The sequence below is a fragment of the Hippopotamus amphibius genome, chromosome 14 (assembly GCF_030028045.1).
Source record: "Hippopotamus amphibius kiboko isolate mHipAmp2 chromosome 14, mHipAmp2.hap2, whole genome shotgun sequence".
NCBI classification, from domain to species: Eukaryota; Metazoa; Chordata; class Mammalia; order Artiodactyla; family Hippopotamidae; genus Hippopotamus; species Hippopotamus amphibius.
The window spans coordinates 15,749,330-15,773,262 of NC_080199.1; the positions used below are offsets into that span (position 1 = coordinate 15,749,330).

At 41.6% G+C, this 23,933-nt stretch overlaps 1 protein-coding gene across 4 annotated transcripts in view; it reads right to left on the bottom strand.

Annotated features, from left to right (window-relative positions):
• LOC130835846 (ATP-binding cassette sub-family C member 4-like) overlaps positions 1 to 23,933 on the bottom strand; it is a 154,527-nt gene that overhangs the window by 56,061 nt on the left and 74,533 nt on the right. For 3 of the 4 annotated variants that reach the window (XM_057707710.1, XM_057707711.1, XM_057707712.1), the window contains exons 18-21: positions 23,737 to 23,831; positions 21,686 to 21,832; positions 10,651 to 10,730; positions 1,785 to 1,935 (exon numbers count right to left, since the gene is read on the bottom strand). In XM_057707710.1, the coding sequence (XP_057563693.1) occupies positions 1,785 to 1,935; positions 10,651 to 10,730; positions 21,686 to 21,832; positions 23,737 to 23,831 (473 nt within the window). The remainder of the gene's footprint in view (positions 1 to 1,784; positions 1,936 to 10,650; positions 10,731 to 21,685; positions 21,833 to 23,736; positions 23,832 to 23,933) is intronic. The other variant, XR_009049054.1, reaches the window with a different exon arrangement.

Here is a 23,933-nt window from a genome sequence, read left to right on the forward strand (position 1 = left end):
AAACAGCTCTAATCAACTGGGCACCACATTTGGTTATCTGGGGTATGGAGAAGGGAGTATCTGGGTTGAATTTATTGTCGAACACTGTTGCAGCCTGCTAAAATGCAAAAAAAAAAAATTTTCCAATATTCCACAGGGATCATGCCAAAGTTCTCAGACTCTCCAGGTCAAACACTGAGAAAATCCTGTACTGCTTCTTAAAAAAAGCCTCAGGAGGTGCCTTTCTCTCCACTTCCATATGGACGGAAGTGGCCCTCACCCCAGGCAAAGATCCCTGTCAAGCATTCCTTCTGGAACAGCCCCTCTTTGAATGTACTAGAGACCTGCTTTGCAATAAGACTATTGAATGACTCCATTCATGAGTGGCCTCAAATCATAAATCATCTGAAGCCTTGTCTACACGGAAGACTGGATGGAGCTCATCACTTCCTCTTCTGCCTCCCCAGGTCCTACCATCCTACCAAGTCACATCCATAGAGCATCACACACACCTAGACTCTACTGCTCTGCCATCCATCCAAACACCTCACAAAACCAGACCTCACAGGAGTTTAGCTGGTTTTCTTAATGACTGGAAATCTTTTCTACAACTTTTATGAAAATGATACCCACTATCCTTTATGCAAATACTTAGGATAAATGCCTCTTAAGTGTTAATTATTTAAAACAAAAAAACAAAAAAGCACAAATGCCACAACAAAAAAAAAGCTCCTTTGTCTTGATGAATTGAGATTTTTTTTTCCACTTAGTGGCTATGAAGAACCATGGGATCAACACGCTTCTCTTCTTGGCTTGGTTTCTGGAAGGGTAAGTTGGTATTAACATGCCATAACTACCCATGGCTGGGGTTTCTAATACAAACGTCTTCCTTCCTTCCTCTTTGGTTATTGTCCTTATACCTTCTTAAAAATTAGATAACAATTCTACTTTCCTTTTGATTTTTTTGTTTTAATACTGATGAAATGTTTGTGCATTCATGAGATAAGCTTTGAATTATTTTGCTCTCTCTGATTACCTGTAGAATAGAATAATTAATCATAAAATGTGTTCCTTGTTATTCTAAAACTAGGAAGTTGAATGGAGTAACAGACTAAATGCGTACTGAACAGATTCCCCCTCCTGTGTCCTCCTAAGGGGATTATTTTCCACACCATTTATATGAACAGCTTTGGGGAGGGGGGACCACAAACAGTGTGGCATCACCCCAAATACTGGTGATGATAGAGAGCAACCCTGAAACTAACAGGGCTTATCTTTTCAAAACATTTAACAGCTGCAACTTAACTGCCATCTTTGAACATGTGAAAGAATTAATTTTTCGAATATATTACTTCTGACATATATTTCCTGATGCCTCCTTTCCTTTTCCCAATCTTTTCCTTTCCTTGACATTTCTAGTAATTTCAGAGGAAGCAAAATCCCCTATTTTCCTTCTACATTAGTTCCAACATGAGGAAATATTTGTTTTTAGAAAAATGTTTACTGAGTGGCTGCTCTGTGTGAGGAAGTATGTCATGAACCAGACTGAAGGGGTCCCTGTCCTCATGGTGCTCATGTTCGTCCTCCTTGTGCTAAAATGCAAAGCTGCAGCTAACCCACCACCAGCTGCATTTGCCTTAAGGGTCACACTGACTCACAGTGGCCATAATATTCAATTACCTAATATTGACTTGGTGAGAAATTCCAGAAGACAGAGTCTGCAGGATTTCAGGGTCCTGGTTAATTACAGCATAAATGGAAGCCAGCCTGCATTCCCATCCCCACCCGAGAGCCCCGGTACTCACTTGCACATTCCAGGCGTTTGACATCTCGTGACGTCTCTAAGAAATATCGCCGAAGAAAAAAGAAAATGATGCCAAGGGGAACCAGGGGTATTACAATCCAAGGAATCACTGCCACCATCACGCCCGCCAAACCAATCACAAGTAGAAATGTCTGAAACAGGAAAAATAGGTAGAGGTCCCCTTGTCAAGGATTCTTTACAAAGATAAACTTGGTTGTTTTGTTAGGATTAAATTTCTTTCCTTGAAAGACATGTTGGAATGGCAGGGAATGCTTTCCTATCCAAAGAAATAAAATTATAGGTGGCCTCATGATATTTATTGCACGTGGCAACACTGATAAAACGTTTCTGGGTATTAGCTCTTGTGATACACTCAGTAGCCCTATGAGGCAGGTGTTGTTATTTTTAACAGATGAGAATATTTGAGGCTCAGAGTTGGAATTGGATCCCAAACTATCAGGAGGCAGTAGGTGTCACTAGAGAGAAGAGCAAGCAGGCCTCACAGATGAGGACTCCAGAAGCCTCAGCTACACATGCAGGGATAAAGAAGTGTTTAACTACACATTCAGTGTCCAGAAAAGCAGGAAAAAATTCAAATGTTGACCTTTGGAAGTAGGAATTCCTCTTTCTTTTTTGGTTTTCTAACCATAGTTAATATTTACTGAGTTCTGACTGTGTATAGGGCTGTACATTCAATACGTCACATGTGTCAACTCATTTGATCCTCACGTATTGAGTAATAGTGTTATCTCATTTTACAGATGGAGACACTGAGGCACAGGAAGAGGAAAAGCAACTTGATCAAGACTGCAAAGCATAAGTCATGGAGCTGGAGAGCCCAGGTTATGAGCCATTATGACATATTTAAGCCTACTCTCAACATACAGCTAACTTTAACATTATGCCAAGTATTTAAAATGTCCATTTCAAAGGCTAATGATTATAACAACAGATGCCATTTCCCAGGTGTTTACTGTATGGAAGGCACTGTGCTAAAAGGTCCATGAATATTCACTTAGCCATCACTTCATCCCATGAGGTGATTTTATCTTGGAAATGATCTTGGCCTAAAAAGACAGCAGGTAGAATAGCAACCCAAGGCACTGGATGATGCTGATTTAAGTATCCATCATTATCAGGAAAAGTATGATCTCATGGTGTACAGCTTCAGGTGACAGGAATGCAATCAACACTTGCTGTCCGCCTGCTATGGAAATGGGGTGGGGTGGTGGGGCCGTGCCCATTCACAGGGCCTGGGCCAAGGTCTCAGAAGTTTACAGTCTGGGATGCAAATCCATGAAGATCTGCACAAGGCACAGAGTGCTGGAGAAACACAGGGAAGAATATGTGAACACTGTTTTAAGGATTCTAAGAAGAAACTTACAACTGAATTTCACAGGCTGGTGTAGCAAACAGATCAAGTGCCATGAATAATTTGCAGGCAGTAATCGCAGTTGATGGAAAAGGAGCCAGGCTGGGAGGGTTGAGATGCTTGTCTGAGTTAACACCTGCTGTTCTGTGTCCTCTCAGCACCAGCGCCTGCATCCCGTGCTCGCCAGCCCAGGGCCTTCCCCACCTTGTCACCTGGGGCAGCTGGCCCCAGTGCATCTCTGAGGGATGGGTTAGTGGGGGTAATGTCTGTATCACAGAGATGCGGGTTATCTTCCAGATCAGTTTTCTCAGAGGATCCTCACAACCATCTTGTGAGTGAGAAAAGTAAGAACTGTCATTTCCATTTACAGTAGGAAACATGAAGCTGGGAGGGTAAGTGGTTGTCCTAAGTTTTCCCAGGAAGGTACTGCAGGTCATAGAGAAAGACAGGAGCAGTTTGTACTCAGGAAATCCCAGAGCCACAGCTGCAGTCAGGAGGAGCCTGGAAGGAGGAGGAAACTTCCAGAACTTTGTGGCCAGGACCCCTTGTGAGCCAAACTGCATTATCTGGAGGGAGACCCATGTACGAGTGCTTTTCCAATTTCTCCCCGTCTCTGCCATGGTTTCAATATAAAACTCAAAGTGAAGAGGATGGAATTCTGAAGAACAAATTCCTGTCTTAAGTGGAGAAAAATAGAGCTGTCTGACCTCCCTCCTATTATACCCACAGATAAACAGCTATAGCCACTGGATTAACTGATGCATCCTGCCCTTCTACACCCTTCATGCTCATGGGAAGGGATTCTTCCAGCTCCTTCTATGCCTAGCCTTAAATAAAGCCACTCGGCTTGCCATCTTTGGTTATCAGGAAAAAAATCCTGCTGAAATGTCAATTAGGAGAAAATCTAAATTATAGTGTTATAGCAGATTCACATTTGATTGGACAATATCCACCGGATTCAATAATCTGGCTCTCCTCAGGAGAGGGCCTTTTAACCTAGCCCAGCAGATTGCCTGGAAAGCAGGGGTAAGATCAAAACAAAGGGCTACATGTGAGCTGTGCCAATGCCTTTTCCTTGGGGACCCATTAAAGTCACATAATGCTCTCAGAAGCTCCCAAGTTAGGTTAGCTCCTTTCACGCCTCTATATTCTGAAACAATTCAAAGAGGCTGTCTCTAAGAGTTTTATTTCTACTTGTTGGTCATACTATAGCCAGCCTCATTGTGGATTGGATATTATATTAGAAAGATACACACACACACATATATATACACAATGTACGGGTTTGCATTTACATGTATCTATGTATATACTTTTGTGAATCTTTTATTGCCAGCTGTCTCAAACTCTTTATAGAAGCTGGTAGAAGACAAAAATCGTGTCTAAGCAAAAACCCAACATCTGAAGAAGGAAACAGAAGATTCTTGGGTGCAATAAACATCCCTTCCTTGCAGCCAATCTCATTTCTTCCTTCCACTTTCTCAGGAATTTCAAAGAGACTAATCCAAGCTAAACACACAATTCCCCCCATCTGATTGGATTTCAGGCCCAACTGATGGCCCACCTCCCATGGCCAGTGCTTCTGCACCTCTGTCTCACTATGGCACAGAGACGATGATGTGTACACAGCAAGAAGCATGCTGACCCAGAAGCAAGTGACCCAAGTCCTGATGCCCCAGGAAATAAGGGGAATCATTATGCTGATATGCTTATAACCCATCTGGAGCACACCAGTAGAGAACTCTATCTGAAGTCTATAAAGCCACATGAACAAATACAAAAAATTCTTGGATGAAATGTTTCACTTGAGGGTACATGATGATTTTTCACAAGTCAGAATAATTCTTTAGTTTGCAAAGAATGACAACCTACACCTGGAGGGGAACTTCCATTAGCCACATACTGTGCTGAGATAGGGTTCAGAGCTAACCTTCTTAAATATTAACAGGGAGAGTAAGACCCTACACCTACTCTCAATCTTAGTATAAACTGTGATATACCAACAACATAAAAGGATGGTGGTGGGAATTAAATGAGATAATACACATGAAGTGCTTACCAGTTCATATATAACAAATAGAAACTGTAAGTCCATCATTACCACCCTCTGTGTGCTCTGGATGCCCCCAGCTAGGGGAGGAGGGAAGGTGTATTAATAGATATACAGGCCCAAAGAAACGTAACAATCTTGAGAAGCTGGACCCTGAGAGACAGCTCATTCTAACCACTGGAATAGCTTAGTACTCTCCAAGGATGTATCAGAGCACGTGCTATTTTTCCTAGATGTGGGGATGTTGTCACATGTACCAAAGTGACTGTGGCTTCCCTCTGGTCACAGAGGAAATCGTATCTGAGGTCTATCTTGTTTAAAGACGTACTTTTAAAGTACTATGACCAGTAACCCTCCTGCCGACTGCAGTCTCTGTCCTCTCTGTATCTTCTTCCCAAGTCTGATTCTTCCCAAGATTCATAACCTTAGGGATAGGGCAGCAAGTCAGCATCTTTTCAGATGTTCCTTTCTTGTTCCATGTCTTTTCTCTTTCAAGTTTTGCTTTTTCTTGATGAAGACTTACTATTATGAAACTGCTGAGCATTTATGGGAGACTAAGGGGAAACGTGGTGGACCTTTGAACCAACAAAATCTCACCAGATTATTCAATATATTCCAAAGATGAGATCAATTTGAAATTTTCTATTTCATGCACCATGAATTCATGGGTTGATATTAATGGAACTACAAAAGCTAGATTCTGTACACTCGTGAATCCCAGGAAATTCACTGTGTCCACGCCAGGTCAGCCTTCTTGCCTGGTGTGACTGTCAGGATGACTAAGGCAGAGGACCCTGTGGAAGGGAAGTCTGCTGAGCACCTCTCATCCTCAGAAAGGATGCTGTTCTGTAAGCAGATGTTTCTGACAAACTACAGTGACATCTAAATGAATTGTTAACAAAGTACATACAAAAGCAGTAAAGAAAAAGAAAAGAAAAAAATGCTTGTGAAAAATGTTCATGGTTTTGTTTAAAAACCTGCCCAATCAAAAAAATTTGAAAAATGAGACACTGCTTTATTGCTAGGGGCCATGGCAAGTTTTCTCATAATACTGAAGACGTCCCACAGTTCTCTAGATCTAGCTGACGAGCAAAGAAATGGTGGTTATTACCCCACCCTCCCAAGTACCAATAATGCCTAACATTTCATGAGGCTTGTTATGAGTCCCAGCTCTCAAGTATTTCACAGAATACTGAGAATTTCATTCTCACATCATATCTGAGTAGGAGGGACCATCCTCTCCACTTACAAAGCAGGAAACTGATTCTCAGAGAGGTTTACTGACTTGCCCAAAGTCAGGTAATTCAGTCATTCTGACCCCAAGTTTGTTCTTTTAATTTCTGCCTGATACTGTAACCCATAGAGAGAAAAAATTCCATTATGCTGTGTCTCAGGCCTGCTTTGTTCTCAATATCCAGATGCAGCAGCTTGTTCTTCTGTGCTCCCCACTTTGGAAAGAAATGACTGAGGACACCTCCTTCACATTTTCTTCTTCTTGGGCGTCTTCTCTTCATAAAGCTGCAGTCAATGTGTGTTGTGTGTGGTGAGGAGGGAAGGGCGCGTTCCAGGGTGGTCCCCACCACTGCCGGCACTGGTGGCTCAAGTAGCCTCAGGATGAGCCCTTTGTGTCCATGAAAGGATGTGAAAAGTCAGTTATTTAAGCTCAGTCAAGCTGCTGATGATTATTATTTTTCTTCTGCATGAGGGGTGAGCGGGGAAGAAAGATTTTGTAGTTCAGTTTTCCTCAATAAATTACATTTTGCTGAGGACAACTATGTCCAAGTTCGCATGCTCAGAGTGGTACAAAACTTTAAAAAAAAAACAATTAAAATGCCTAAATCAAACTTCCACATCTTACCTTCATCTTCACTTGTTTTACTAATAGGAAGACTTCTTGGAAGTGACGACTTTAATGACAAGGATTGTAGGTAGTTGAGACTCCTTACTCAATGTTACCTGGGACTTTGGCAAACTGTATGAAAATTACATTAATTTGAAATATTTAGTGCTCCATAGTCTATCTTGAAAATAGCTGATTTTTATTCTGTGAGTCCACAGGGAAAGTGTCCATTAAAATCTTCAGGGATTAAAAACCTACAATCTCTGTAATATAAGCTCACAAGACAATATTTATGGGCCTGGAAACTGTCTGTAACAACAATTTTAATGCAACATAATGCCATTACCAGACTATTTCTCCTACTTAAAAGTACTGGTGGTATTTATAAAATAACTACCCATTATTTAGTGCTCAACATGCACTTAGATGTTATGTGAAGAATTTACTAAAATGACTTCCTTTTGTTTTCCCAACAGCTCTTATGGAGTTGGTATTATTTTCTTCTATTTTACAGAGAAAGAGAGTGTGGCAGAGACAGGAAGAGGGAGAGCTAGGATTCAAGCTTGAAAAGGGAGACTGCGGGGCTCCCCACTCCACCCCACTTTAGAGCTATTGACACCATAAACGATTATCAGGTGGAATCACACTATATAAATTGGCTTGTTTGTTTGTTTGTTTTGTGCTGCCTTCCTTCTTCCTTTGGAATGGTGAACAGCTCCAATTTGGCCAGCAGCTATATGACTGGACAGGCAACATATCTGGTAGTTATAAGAGTCAGTGTACAGGATGGGGCACAAACTTATGATCGCCTCTCTGCTGGGATGTGGTCTCTGAATGCCATCACCTGAGGGGATGGACTGTCTTGCAGTGTGGACCCACTACTCAGAATCCAGGGTTTTCATTACCCGCACTTGGCATCACTATTACAAAGTATTAAATAAATTATCTGATATCTCATTTACAGGAATGAGAAAGAATTAGATGAGGAAGAGTACATGGAATAAACACTTTAGAAGTAATAAAAAAAATGAAAATGATCAAGTATCTTCTAAGGTTTATCAAATATATCAAGGATGAGCAGAATTACCAAAAATGAGTTCAAACACATTTGGCACTAACTATGTGCTTTAAAACAAAACTGAACAAACCCCTTCAAGCCCCTTCCCGACCCCACTCTCAGCTGGTGACAGAGAGAAAAGACTGGTTCCCACTGAGAACACAGCTTCCAGCAGCACCTCCTGCCCCACCACCCACAGCAGCCTTTCCTCTCCTTTGAGATCAAAGGTCACTTCCTAGAAGCTCCGCCCACCTCCCGACCACGCCCCCTAGCTGGTCCAGCCCCCACATCCAGTTTGTCTTCCAGAACTTCCTCCACGGCGTTTGCACAATTAGGATTCCAAAGGCAGCAAGGAATGAATCTCTGGATGTCTCCCTCCCCTTGAGGGGCTGGAGGAGACCCATGAGGGGAGGTCTTCATGCCTGATTCACTCCTGTACCTCAGCCGCTCAATTCTAATCCCTGTTTGTTGAAGGGAAGGAGGAGGAGAGGGAAATACCACCCACCACCCACCTCCAACCCACAAACTAAAAACCCAAACAACCAGCAACACCTCCTCAGACCCTACATTCCAGATGAGTCTCTCTCCTGTTTTCAAACTCCTTCCAAGAGTAGCCTGTCTTCACCTCAGCTTCCTTCAGGCCTCTTCAATTCTCAGTCTTTTGCACTCGGGCCTCCTCCCACCTGAAACCTGCTCCTTGGGTCACCAGATACCTCCTGATTCCAAATCAACCAACAACTTTCCATAGACTTACCTTCTCCTTTGCATTGAACAGGCCTGTCCTTCCTCAGTTCCCCAACCTATTTCCTCCTCTCTTCCTTGATGTTCTTTGTGTTCTCCTCTGCTCGCCTTCTCTCTGTTTTCTCTCTGAATATCGAGGTTCCATAAGTTTCTAATCTTGGCCCCTAAAATGCTTCACTCTTTCTGGGTGATCTTATCCACCTTCACAGATTCAACTACCACCTGCTCAGTGAAGAGTACGCAGGCACCACGCGCATCCCAGGTCTCTCTCTCAAACACCCGACTCTTACTTCCAATGACCTGCAGGACTCCTCCATCTGGAAGTCTCAAAGTTCAAGAAAACTGAACTAAATGTGGCAGAGTTGAGATTGGAAATCAGTGAGACCATAATTTTCCCTCCTTACATGACTGAGAATGTTTTATACTGAAATCAGGTAGCATCTCTCCCTCTTTATGTCATGTAAAAATATGTGACAGATTCTGGTTACGAGGACTAACTAACCACGTGCTAAGCAAAGAGTGGGCCAGCCAGCTTTGGACCCCAACCTTGGCCTAGCTTATAGTAGCAAAGACACAGAACCTTTCGCAAAATCTTAATGTAATTAATAATTATTGTCAAAATGTGACACTGTTATAGTGGAATATTGCTTCTGGAGAAAAACCACGTAGCTAAACCCAGCAGGACTCACTTATAAAATAAGTTTGCAGAATAGGAAAAAAAAAAACCAAAAAACCCAGACATATCCCATCAGACATCTCCCATCAGACATCTTTGCAGTAAAAGTACTCTGCCTCTGAGTCTCAGCTTACTTCTCACTGGTAAACAGTAGAAGCCTTTGCTCATAGGCTATGCTGTCTGCAGTCAGATATTCATTGCTGCATTTGTGTGTGTAGCTTTTGATAAATGCATTTCACTTCCAAAATGAACACTTGGAAATGAAGAAAGTCCCCACAGCCTGAGTCACTGAAAAGTAGACAAAATTAAATGACAGAAAAAACATCCCACATGAGCAATGATACTGAATGTGGGAATAAGAGCGGAGATGACCCAACATCACTCTTTAGAACTTCAAGTTCACAGACAAAACAAAGGCTGGATACAAGGTATTCCTGTGGGTATGTCTATCTTTTTTTTTTTTTAAAGACACCTTAAGACAGAGCAATCAACGTGTGAAAAGAAAAGCTGCCTACAAAAGCAAAAAAAAAAAAAAGACATTTTCTGAGATGACTTTGATCCCATAATCAAATTACTAGCTAAAGGCTTTGTATCTTCAAAAACTGCTCTCTATTGTCCTTGCTCAATTATTATTTTCACCTTATTATTACTAATCTTTTTTTCGTAAGTAGCCACACCTGGCTTTATCCAGAAAACAAACCAAACAAACGAACAAACAAAAAAACCCTGTGCAGTAAATATTTGTCCCTTCTGGTAATACAATGTATGATTTAGTTAATCTAGGCTGTCTTTCCGTGAGAGGTGACTGTTTCTCTGCTATGAAATGTGCTCACAGTAAAGGGAAGCCACGCCAGATCCCTGGAAGGCAGAGGGAGAGCCACTCACCAAGCATGTCGCTGCTTCCAACCAACCTTGACGTGACTGTGTAGCTGCTCCTACATCAGGTATTACCTGTGTTAACTCAGCCTCCCCATCACAACCGCACCTTTCTCTTACAAACATGGCCTTTTATTTAAGATAACAAGACACATCACCAGGCTGAAAGGCCCACTGTCAGCCCCTGTGAAAAGGCCTTGAAAAATAGGCACTTTGCTTTTCCCTGTGAGAACTCTCTCATAACTGTTACATTACCTGGATGAAATCTTGAAATATCTGGGGCAGCAAGTCATCCATATGTCCAATGTCTTTGAAGAAACGATTTAAAATTCTTCCTGTAAGAATAGGATATGAGAAATCACTCATTTCCCCAGACAGGCCCTTTAAAGGAAACAATTCATGAACAAATAAAAACAGCATTTTAAAAAGTATATGTATTTAATACATTACAGATTCATATGAAATAAGGTGATGTCAGAGATAAAGAAAGAGAAAATATGATGACACCTAAAGAAAAACAAAAATACCACCAAATGGCAGTGGGCAGGGGTTGAAATTAAGCCCTTATTTTTAAAGGAATGGAGGGAAAATCTTGTGGCAGGGTCGGGAAGGGTTGGATTTGAGAATGTTCCTTCCTTTTAGATTCATCCCATCTAAGACTCATTCCAAGTGCTAAGTCAGTAAATAAACAGTTGCAAAATACCTAGGTTAATCCTAATTGTTACACTAATTTTGCTTTAGTTATCAAAATTAATTTTTCTAAGTGGTACTCTTTAAGTAAACATAACTATACCTTCTCTGTAATTTTTTCCCTCAAGTGGTTCACAGCACCACACATTTTGGGTAATCATGGATTCCTGCCATTTCCAAGTTGTGAATTTACTATCTGGGTAATGTCTTTATTTTCAGAGGTGCACTAGGTGTGATAAGCATAGACTCATGCTTAAGCATCTAAGAAGACCAGAGGGATATAGGCAAGAAAACAGAAATATTACTCAATGATTAAAAATCATCACTAATTTTATTTCCTTTCTCAGAATCTATGAAAACAGTGTATCCTAAAGGCTCCAGAGTTGAAAGATGAGAAATCGAAGCTACACACATACACATACACACACACACATACACACACACACTCAAACACACACAGCCTATTTTGGGGTAGCAACTCTTGAGAACTAACTTCTTGAGAAATGTTATCTAGGCCCCTGAACTTCTTTTGTAGTGGAGGCTTTAGGAAGCCAGCCATAGGTGAGATGTGGGACCTCTAGGTGTTCTTCCTGACCTCTGTCAGAGGTGACTTCCTCCAGAGGCCCTTCACACCAAGCCACAAAAGGACAGCGAATGAGCAGAGGCTGGGGGCTGAGTTTCCACTGCTGGGATGAGCTGGCTCTTCTGTCCTCCCCAGGGCACCTGGCTAAGCGGAAGCACAGGGTGTGCCCAAGCCAGGAGCTGGAGCCACTGGAGGCTCTTGCTCTTGGCCAGGCATGGCTGTTAGACTGAGCCTCAATTTTCTGTCTCAGGCTTAGGAAATACAGATGCTACAAACTGTCTTTTAGTGATACCTTTGGAGGCCCAGTGACAAATTTCTGTGCCTCTAGGAATGCCTGCTTTAGAGGGTGATCCTCAGGATTAAATGGCCTCATGCAGATAAAAGAACCTAGTCACAAATACCAGGTAGGTTAACAGCTGCTCCGTCATCAAGGTGAGATGATGACTATTCCCTCAGGTTCTGCAGCATCACGTCACCTGGGAAAGTCTACCAGGCATTGAAGGAGGGTCCTACTTGTTAAAATGCAGATTCTGATTCAGGAGTATTAGTTAGGAGGGAGCTAGAGAGCCTGTATTGCTTCCAAGCTGCCAGGTGATGCTCTTTCTGCTATTTCCAGACCACGCTTTGAGGGGAAAGAGGATGGGTTATTATTTAATCACTTCTGCTTTAGCAACGTTAAAATCAAATGGACAATTTTTCCACATATTCCTATGGATTTTGTGGGCCCCCCTTGTCATCTTTTAACTTCCCGAAATAGCAATGTCAAAATAAGGAAAATACACGTCAAAAAAATGTTAAAGGCATGCATCAAATGCTTCTGATTGACGAAAAAATGCAACTTTTTAACACAGCAGGATCCAGAAACACTGCAAGTACGATTTGTCTTGGAAAGTGTTGAAAGCAATATTGGAATTTTTTTTTTAAGATAAAAGTGTTACTCAGGGATAAAGAGTCTGTGAAAACCATCCCTTTACCTTTCACTGGATGTGGGAGTCTTAAGGTCTGAGAGACCCAGGGTTGGCAAATAGTGAGAAATACAAGGAAAACCAAAACCGTGAGAAAAACTATCTCCCCACACAATGACTACAAAAACTGAACTGAACGTCAAAGCTGGTCAAAAAACTAAAGTCCTATTCACCGATGAGCTGAGTGTAGAAAATGTGAGATCAGAAAGTTCAGTAGTTACTTCCTTGCGCTAAGAAACATTAAGAGAATGAGTGGTATTGGCAGAATATTTCGTCAGGCTTTGTTGTAACCAAAGCTGTGATTTTAAGTTCACAGCCTCATAGTATTAAAGTTTTCTCAAAAGTCTCCACATGAACTCCTGATGATGAATTCCCTTCACACACGTGCCTGACTCTTCACCCAAATGACCCAGGGCCCCTGCTGGAGCATCTCCAGGGAGGCAGAGGGAAGGGGGACTCACGTGAACAGGGGGAACCCAATCCAGGTTCAGACTCTTCTGTGAGGTGGGGCTTCCTCACAGGAAACCGAATCTTGCCTTCCTGGAACATCCACCCTCTGCTGCTTATTCTGCCCTGATAACCACACAAAGAGAATCTGATTTCTCTTGATGTGACAGCCTTTCAACTCCCTGAAGAAAGTGAATCATACCCTTTCCAGCAACTACTCCTTGGTGCCTCAATGATCCCTCATAAGGCTCAGTGTCCTATCTTGACCGCTGCCTCTTGTCCAGACTCAGATGGACAGTCTCAGGTAATGCCTTGTGTCCAGGATTAAGATCAATACCCCAGGTATCGGGGTAAATTGGTATCACCACCTCCTCTATCCTGCACAAGATATAGTCAATCATATAGTCAACAGTCATGGTAAATTCTGGAGGCCAGGTCACATTTTGGACACACGTAGAATGAAAATCCACATCACTCCCACCTGTGCTGCACAGGGAGATTTGGGGGAACAACTGAGCAATATGTACAAACAACCTAAGAGCACATCCCTTCTGACCCAGAAATTCCATTTCTTGGAACATACCCCCAGGAGTTAATAAGTGCATCAAAAGGTTGAATATGGCATATTTGTCAAGTCAGAAGCAGAAAACAACCCGAACAAGTCTGAAACAAGTCTATAATATGTTACATACCATTTTAATTTTTTCTGGACGTTCTTATCTTTCTACACTAACTACATATTGTGTAAAAAGGTAAAGTAGGGAAGGGAGAATAAGAGGGAGACTGGGGAAAAGAGGGGGAGGAGGAAATAGGGGGCGAAAGAGAGGAGGGAGGGGGAAAAGAGGGAAGGAGAGCAGGAGGGAGGTACCCCACTTGAAGTCCATGGTATCCAAGAAGCAATCAGGGTCTTTCCAACTGCTCTGGTTCACAATTTTCTGTCTTGCCCACAAGACAGAGTATCATGAAAAATGTCAGTGAACGTGTATTCTGAATGTTAAAATACAAATTCACAATGATCATATTTTAAGAACTGACTCTACAACCTAAGCTGGAGTCAGTCACCTCTAGAATTCTGACACCTGACGCACACCCAGGACTCCTCACACACTTATAACCAAACTGTAATTTAAAACTTGGAAGTTCCCACGTCTAGTCTGGGCTTTATTATTTTTTTTAAACAACAACAAAAAGGTATATCTACATATAATGAAATAAAGAGGTATATTTTTATTGAGGCATAGTTTACATCTCATAAAATTTGTCCATTTTAAGTGTACAAGTCAATGAATTTTTGTAACTTTACTGAGTGATGCAATCATCACCAAAAATCAGTTTTGGGACACTTTTACACCAATAAGATCCCTTGTGCCATTTACAGTGACTCTATTTTCACTCCCAGCCTCAGGCATCCACTAATCTACTTTCTTTCTCTATAAATACGTCTTCTCAGGACATAACATACAAATGGAATCACACAATATGTGTTCTCTGGATCCGGCTTTTTTCACTTAGCATAATATTTTTGAGGTTCACCTGTGACGTAGTGTGTGCCTCTTTTGAGCCTCATTCTTTATCATAGAAGTGGTCTTAGTCACCAGCAAAAACGACCCCATATTAGGCCACATCACACCTGACCTTGAGGGTAAGTAAGAGCAAATATGTTTTGAGAACGCTTTGATATTATGAACTTCTTCGTATGCGCCCACGGTTAGCTTCACAAATGGTTCTAGAACCTAATTCTTCTGATAAAATTGGCCATTGGTTTGACAGTCCTGCAGACAGCCAGGAGCCAAGAGTCCTGGGTTGAGGCCAGGTTCTGAGTCCAGTGGAGTGTGGAGGGGTGGGGAGGACAATAAGAAACCCACTGTCCTTGTGAGAAGTGGGATCTACATCCAAGCAGCCGATTGGAAAAAAGAGGCCAGAGTCCCTCCAAAGGGGCAAAGAAAATATATCTGGACTTTCCAGGTACCATGCAAGGTGATGGGGCAAAACTAGTCCAATGGAGAGGGTGTTCAGTGGAGCCTGGAGATGGTCACCAGGCTGAAAAGGATCCCTGTGTGCATGAGGGAGCCACTAAGGGAGGTGGGCCAGCCTGGACTTCCTGCATCATTCTACACAAATTAATTCAGCTTAGACGAGCCTGAGAACAGAAGCGGGAGCTGTAGAAGTCTTGTTGCTCCACAGTTTCTTCATATTTGCTGTTAGAACAGGTCATCAATATGGTGGCTGCTCAAAGCACGTCATGAAATAGGAAGAGCAACAGCAATTAGGAAACCATCAGTGGAAAAACCATCAATCAAGTTCTGGTCCTCCTCTGGCCCTCAGCACCAAGAGGCCTTCAAGCAACTTATCCAGCCTCCACTGAGAGGCAAATTCCTTATCTGTAAAAGGGACACGATAACATTTACAGGATAAAAGATCAGGCTTATGCAGACACCTTCTAAATTACGAAGTAGCACATGTGCAAGGTGTTATTCATACTATCCTTATGTGATTTTAGAGCTTTAAGGAACATGAAGGGTCATCAGGATTAGTAATTTCCAAACTTTGTCCTATGAAGCATCTGAGATTTAAAAGAGATGCCTTGCAGAATGATGCAGAAGAGAAAATGGAGGACAAGACACCCCACCCTTCTCCCTTCCTGCCCAGCCCCTCCCAAACAGAGCCCGTTACATCCATGTGGACATTCACATAGAGGTGGCCTTTGAAGAAACGGTTCTGCAACTAACAGAAATATTCAAATCCCTTTGCAGACCAAGCTTCTGGTGATGGAGGAGACAAGGTCCCGCCTCGCTCAGGGTGATTCAATAACACTTCATCATGAGGTGGGTGCTACTGCCAAGCCATCCTGCGATTTCCACCCAGCAGAGAGAGGAGGCACAGAAACCCCCCTTTGCAGGGAAACTTCCTGCAGTATCCTTTGCTGCTTCTTTTTTTGTTTGTTTTCTCCACCTAAGGATAGTGCCGTTGACAATTTTTTTCTTTTTCTGATTCAATTTCTAAACCTCGCTCACTTCCATCACAGTGATTTCCTCTTCCATCCCAAATCATATCTCCACTCCTGACCTCTTCTTTGGGCACTTGGCTGCCCTACAGAACCTCTTAAGCTCAACACATCTAAACTGAACAGAAGCTTTTAAAGTTGACCCACAACTACCTGCACCCAACTTCTCAAACTCTGCCTTAGACCTCTGCCCAAACACCTAGCATAAGAACTTTTTATTCACTTCTGACTTCTCTATTGCACATAACTATCAATGGGTCTTAATTTGTCATTTAAAATAATCTCACATACTCCTTTCTTTATCAAATCATATATATCATGATTTTAGGAATAGTGAGGAGAGAGGAGACAAGGAGAGTATCTACCTTCCCTGCCTTCCATCAGTCCTGATCCTGTATCCTTATTCTGATGGGGGGCCCTCCTCTCTCTTCTATTCACCCACCAAGAAGGTTCTCAGTCCCCACCTCATCTGTCCAGATCTCAGCCTAAGCCCTTTCTCCTCCTTGAGACTCTTGCTGACAAATGTAGCTCCCAGGAATCTGCCACTCACTTGAACTCCTTTATCTTTATTGGACAGGCTTGAAATAACTGTGCTTCCCTCTCAGGAACCCTCCACAGCCCTGGCCACAGCTAACTGACCAAAAGTGCCCAGGGGAAGCTAACCCACTGACTAGCCACAAAGTCATTCAGATCTCCCCTCCTAAGAACTACGAAGCCAGGAGAGAAGCAGGAAAGTGGAGCAGACTCTCCACACCCAGCAAAGATGAGCGGCGAAGGGGCTTGGGAACATGCACGAGCCCTGTGACAATGGCCCCTGCTTCCATGAGGACCCCAGTATATATTCTCAGAACATATCACAGTATAATCTATTTAGTGGTTTAACTACTTTTCATGTATATTAGACTTGAGTCCACACCTAGATTATACACCCTTTTGTAAATGTGGACTACATTTCACACACAATCTATAACAAAATGCACAGTACTGGGCAGAGGGGTGGGTGGTGGTGCTCAAACAGGATTTATTAATAAAATACTATAAAACCAGTGGCTTTCCAACCTCTTTTTTATTTTTTAAGATGGCAAACCTTCTGTGCAGATGGACTCATACAAAAACATAAAAATTGAAGAAAGACTGTAAGACCTATACCACTTGGTGACAATCTTGCTATATGTCAGTCAGGGGACACAACTGGAAAGATTAATTCTGACCATTACAGAGACCACCAATGCTCTAGTCATCTTCCATTTATAAATAACTTGGGGGGAACTACCAGTTTGTGGAAGGTTCCTGCAGATCTAAGTGAAGTTAGATCAGAAATAGCCCAACACTCACAAGAACAATGCTTCCCAAACTTTAATCTGCACATGAATCTCCAGGGATCTGGTTAAAATGTGTTTTCTCAAGAGCACTGGGTAGGGCCTGAGACTGTGGCTTTCTAGCAACTCCTGGGTGATGCTGATGCTGCTGGTCCAGGACCACACTTTGAACAACAAGGATTGTGGCCCTGGACCAGGATCTGATGATGCTTCTGTGTCAGCCATAGCTGCCTCTGAGAGCTAAAGGATCCCTGCCTTGATTTACCTCTGCGCTTGTTTCAAAAGCACCTGGAATTTGATGGAGATGCTTTGCAGCTGTGATTTGAGATATATGGCGTGGCCAACCACCCTCAATGGGCTCTGACTTAACTACGGGAATGTGCCTGCACAGATGAGACCTGGAAGTTCTGAAAGTGATCTTTGCTTCATACCATGCTAAGATCTCTGCCCAAGGGGAGATTTGTACTCTACTAGGCACAACCTGCCAGGTGCAAAGGAGCATGGAAGACTGTGCATGCCCCAGCTACCCCGGCTGTTCCTGGAAATCTCTGCCCCTTTCCTAGAGCCACAGTGACATGCCTGCCTCCTACCCCTTAAATTTCCTTTATTCCCCCCTCCCCTTGGGGAGAAGGTGTTTTTAGAGCAGAGGCTTTCCCTTCTCTATTCCTTAATCAATGGACAAAGTTTCTGCTCTGCTATGCAGAACCTGGTTTTATAAGTGGCATTTGCAATTCCAGGCAAAGGACCCACTGAAGGGTCACCGACCCAGTGGGGATGAGTTACACCTCCGTCTCAAGATCATTTAAGTTAACCTTGTCTTATCTACGTATATGATTACTGCCCTTTTAAATTTCATTCTTTGCTTCCAGGAGCTAAAAACCACTTGTGTCCTTTATATTAATACAAATTAAATTAGAATAGGGACACTATTAGGGCAGGGGTTTTGTCTGTTTCTTTCGCTGCTGTTACCCCAGTGCCTGGACCAATGCCTCGTGTATAGAAGGCACTGGAGCAATATTTTCAATGAATCAATAGAACAAGCCGTTCTATAAATAAATGTGCTGTTTTCAAATTTCAGTCTCTATTGATATTTCAAGCACTCTTTTTCTCTGTTGTTTTTGTTTTCCAATCTGGGGAAATTTTTGCTTCAACATGAAGTGTCTGGTTGTCATACTGTCATGGCAAAGCCCATTAACACCTGGGAAATAAAAATAGAAGCTGGGTAATAAAATCTAACCTTTTTTTTTTTTCCTTCGTGCTTAGTCTGCTTTCACTTGTTCACATGGTAACATGTAAGTCCTCGCACTTGGCCCTTCAGACCAGAGTCCCTAATGCGAAATGGCTTCAGTTCATGATGGTGGGGGGACGGGGCATGTGTGTGGACAAGAACCCTATAAGGCAGCCCTGCTGAGGGCCTTTCAGTGACAGCGTGTACTCCAGAGCACAAGCTTGCACCTCTCCATTCTTTGATGAAAGAATAAAGCTCTCCTTTGCTTCTGAACCAAACTTGGTCTCATTTAATTGCAGTGAGCACCACCGGGCCGAAGGACTCTCGTTGGGGACTGACTCACCCAGTGTTACAGCGACTCAGAAAATTCATGTCAACACATCTATGACATGGAGCTATTTTACTGGATACACCTGAAAGCTCTATTAAATACTTATAAAGATGAGCCAATAACATCATAGGCAGGGCTGGTGTTAAGCTGGTAGGAAGGGTGATGGTCAACCTGGCCTTTGACAGCCCGGCCCCTTCTGATTGGCTAATGCCTGCTCCACTGGATGCTGAATACCTTAAATATTAAGAGTTAGAAGAGTTCCAGGAATTCTTTCGTGGGTAACCATAATTAAAGTGAAACACTTGGGACTTCCTAGGTGGCACAGTGGTTAAGAATCCGCCTGCCAATGCAGGGGGACACAGGTTGGAGCCCTGCTCTGGGAAGATCCCACATGCCACGGAGCAACTAAGCCCGTGCGCCGCAACTATTGAGCCTGCACTCTAGAGCCCATGAGCCACAACTATTGAGCCCATGTGCCGCAACTACTGAAGCCCATGTGCCTAGAGCCCATGCTTTACAACAAGAGAGGCCACCACAATGAGAAGCCTGCGCAACACAACGAAGAGTAGCCCCCGCTCACCGCAACTAGAGAAAGCCCGTGTGCAGCAACGAAGACCCAACACAGCCAATAAAATAAATAAACAAATAAATAAATAAATTTATAAAAAAACAAAAAACAAAAAACCCACACAGCACTGCCCCTTTTCCCAACAGCACACTCGGAGTCAGGATTTTCCCATCATGACGAACATAACTGTATTTGGAATAATTACTGGATAAAGATTCTTAAACACATGGTAAGTCTAAAACAGACTTTCCAGGTGTTCCAAATGTTGAAACATTTCTCCGTGGGATACAAGCTATTAAAATGCAAATGAAAAAAAGAAATGAAAGGAAATGATTTCCAGAACAGAGAACTTGATTTTACGATAGCTTTCCATTTAACTGCAGTAGTTTAATAAACTTCCATTCACAGGAGGGGGAGGCAGGATAAACACTAGTGCGCCAGCTGAGCTAGGATGAGTGACCTCAAAGATTTAAACTTGGTCCCAAATCATTGAATAATAAGTAAATCAGCATCAGGCGACGGCTACAGGTTTTGAACATGAAGAGCCTGGTTAACTGTGGTCACAAGGAATCAAAGGCTGTGATAACAGAAATTCAGTCCCACTTAATGCTCCCAAATTTATGACTGTAGATTTCACATTAACTGACAAAGTGTAGCAACTTCATAGCTGTAACAGCACATATTCCTCCAATCACTTTCTCACTCTGGCTTCATAATGAGATGAGATCTGTGCGGTCTCTGCAATTTATCATCCTGTGCTCCACCCAGTGCCTGGACTAAACAACACGTGCTGAATAAATCTACACAAGATGCTGCCCTCAACAGTCGCATTTAATCCTCACAACAGTCTTGTGAAACAGGAGGGGTAGGAGTTATTCCCATTTGACAGGTGAAAAAATTCCCAGACACCATGTAGTCATTGTCACTAAGGTTCATTATGTACTGATCATGTTCTAAGTGCTGTGAATATACTAACCTGCTTAATGCCCACAATATTAAGCCATTGATAAGGTAGGTGTGAGTAGCATCCCAATTTTATAGATAAGAAAACTGAGAAACAGAGAATTTAAGTAACTAGGCCATAAGTATTAACACAACTATAACTAGCTATCAATATTAGTGACTAGCACCAGGATTGAACTCAGGCAGTTGGCTCCAGAGTCCATACTTTTAAATCAAGGCAGACAACATCCTGCCTGGAGATGTGCATGTCCAAGAGTATCTACCTTCTTTGGCCTTGGTCACATGGCTAGTTGATGGCCACGGCAAGGCTACTCCTGTTCTCCCTTTAACCCACATCCCTGCCTTGACAGGTCCTGTCAATCATCACCTGCAAAAACAAAGCTGCCCTGGGCCTCACAAGACTATACAACTGAACAGAGGGGCAAGTAGATTGATAAACTAACTCTTCACAGAAACCTAGGTCAGGAGGTTACCTTCTGAAATGAGATGGGTCAGAGGCCTCAGGGCGGAAGCATCAACCACTGGTAAAACCTCCAGGTACATACATATCAAAAAATGTAGTACTGACATCTACCTGCTATGTACCATAAAGCCTCTTACATGCCACCAAAAGTCCACTGTAAATCTATAGACTTAATTTTATTGAAGATGATGTTTATATTTTACCAATCTTATATTTTAATTAATTTTTCATTACCATATTAGGTAAACCTCAAAGTTTACAAATGTCAGAGTTCTGTGATCCCAGAAATGGATAGGAAATGAAAGAAAGAAACACACAGCTTGTCTCCTTGTAGAGATTCTTTGTAAGATCATTCTTAGGGGACAACCTACCTTAATGCTATGTAACATAGCCAACATTTTAGTAATAAGTCAACAAAATTTAAAGATGGTTGCATCAATTGTAGGGTGTTTCATATGCTACGCAACAAATGGATTCCTAAATCTCTCTGCAATGTGTACGTTCATTTATCTTTCCACACACACATAAATTGGAACAAAAGCTTATATGCTCCTATATTCAGATTTCTCTGGTAGGAGAAAAATATCAGTAAAGCTTTTTGTAGAAGATGGATCAACATGTACAGTGATTTTCTTCCTAGAATCTCTTCCAATTTCAAATATCAAATGTAATTAGGCACTAAATGCGTTAACAAGACATATTTGCTGAGAAACCTGCTGTCTGACTTACCTATTGGATTTCTATCGAAGAACAATATCGGAGCTCTCAAAATGGACTCCAGCATTTTGTTGTGCAAAGTTTGGGAAGAATTAACAAGGATGTAGAATATCAAAAGAGATCTTGTGATGCCGAAAAGGACAGTAGCTACAGTTAAACCTGAAATAAAGAAATGTCACTCAGAGAGCACAAGATCTCTGCCTTTTCTTCAATGATGTTAAAGCATGGCAGGCAGTTTATAAAGATATTATGGATTTTATTCTATAAATATAATTTATATATAAACTCATATATAGAAAATAGAATAAATATATGTATATAATTGATTCTATAAGAGCTTAATACATTCACAAGATATGTTTATAAGAAAGAATATAAAAATCACTATATTCCTCTTATTACATAGAAACCACATGGGGAAAAAATCAGGTGTAAACTACAACTTCATTCTATGCTTTCCTAATTTAATTACAAGTTCTAATAAAAACCCAGAAGAAAGAAAATTATAAAAAGTAAGTTGATCTTCCTTACTCCATGTTTCAAATCTTACTAATTCCAACATGTCCCACAATCTAAAATTGAGGAATGCTTTGGTACCATCATGAATTATCAGCGAACAGGCGAAATGATTTACCATTTCCTTATAAACTGTAAATTTATATCAAAATTTACTTATGTGTAAAGTAGCTCTTCCATGCCCAAGCAGCTTTAAAGAGTATGAAAATACCACATTAAAGTTGCTAGCAGAAAATCTCTTAAATAATTGAATTGCAAAAAAAATACAAATTATATTTTAACATGAGATAATTAATCTAAACGAGCAACTAATCTCTAAGTGTTTAATAGAAACACAAAGCATTTGGAAATGGACATAATCACTTGAACTTATATTTTATTAATGACATAAATGGATACCTGCTATGTATATAAAAATTAAAATTGCCCTCCTAACATCTCTTGAACTCACAATGCTAAATAGAGTGGACAAAACTTCTGTAATAAACATTCCATCAAGTACTTTTTTTCTCCTTTAGCTGACACATCATTTATTTCAACTCCGAAAGTTGCTCAAATTCCTGATTCCATCAGTAGGCATTTGCCTTAGCCTACCATCTTACATGAATGTATACCAGAATCGTTTCCTTCTTCCTTTAAGCCCACATAGTCCACCAACTCAGAATATAAATGACTAATGGATTTAGATTTCTTAGCAAGAGATCAACATAATAAACACCAAATTTCAATGAGAGGGTTCTTACAAAGATATCACACTCTGTCTCTGCAGAAAGCTTGTATGAAGTTTCCCATGGGAATATTTAATATTTTAGATGAGGATTTTCTTTAAAAGTATGTAATGCTACATATATTCTAAGCACTCTTGTGAATACAGAGAGCCATGTTAATATTAGTCTGGCAAGTCAGATGTGAAATTAATCACACAGCTGCAGACACGATAACATTGTAATCTCAAGGTAAGAAAGAGAAGGAATCCTAATTCTCAGACACTGGGTTTCTCCCTGCTTAGCTTCCCTCTTAAGTAATTAGTGAAGCCCAAGAGATGAGCAGTAAGTGTGGAGAAGGGGAGTTTTGCATGCCTGCAAGGGAATAACACTTTTATTTGGGGGATCCTTGCTGCCAGAGGATTTCTCCAAGTTCAATAAAAGCCAGAGTTTATTCAGACAGAAATGGAACAGTCCAAACCACAGGGTGGGGATCTGTTTCTAACCCCTTTGCCCATCCATATAATGAAACAAGATTTAGCTAAAGCAACCTATCAGGATTGACAGTAGTCACACATTTCCAGTGGCTGACTTTCTGAATGAGCAATCCTGGTTTAACTTCCAAAATCCAGTACAGAGCAAATTAAAAGTCTTCACTGAATCTCTTTGTTCTAGTAGATTTTAAAAATAATCATTTTAATTAATTCACAGAGAAAATGCGACTCAGACTCCTAACCCACTAAGACATTACTGAGTTCCTCCTGTGGAAGCCCTAGATGCTCACACAGGCTCATTATAAGTACCTCAGACTCTCGTATAATAGACTAGATAACTCAACTTTACCTGAATAAACTGCAAAGTACCAGTCAGGATCAGGCACCACAATTAGCTTTCCTTTTCCATGTGCCATGGAATACAGGGTACTCTGTCCATTCGCCCTATGGAACAGGGAAGAAAAAAATATTATACTATAGATAGAATTTAGATAAATAACAACCAAAGAACCCCCTCAATTTTGGAGATGTGTTTTATGCAGGAAA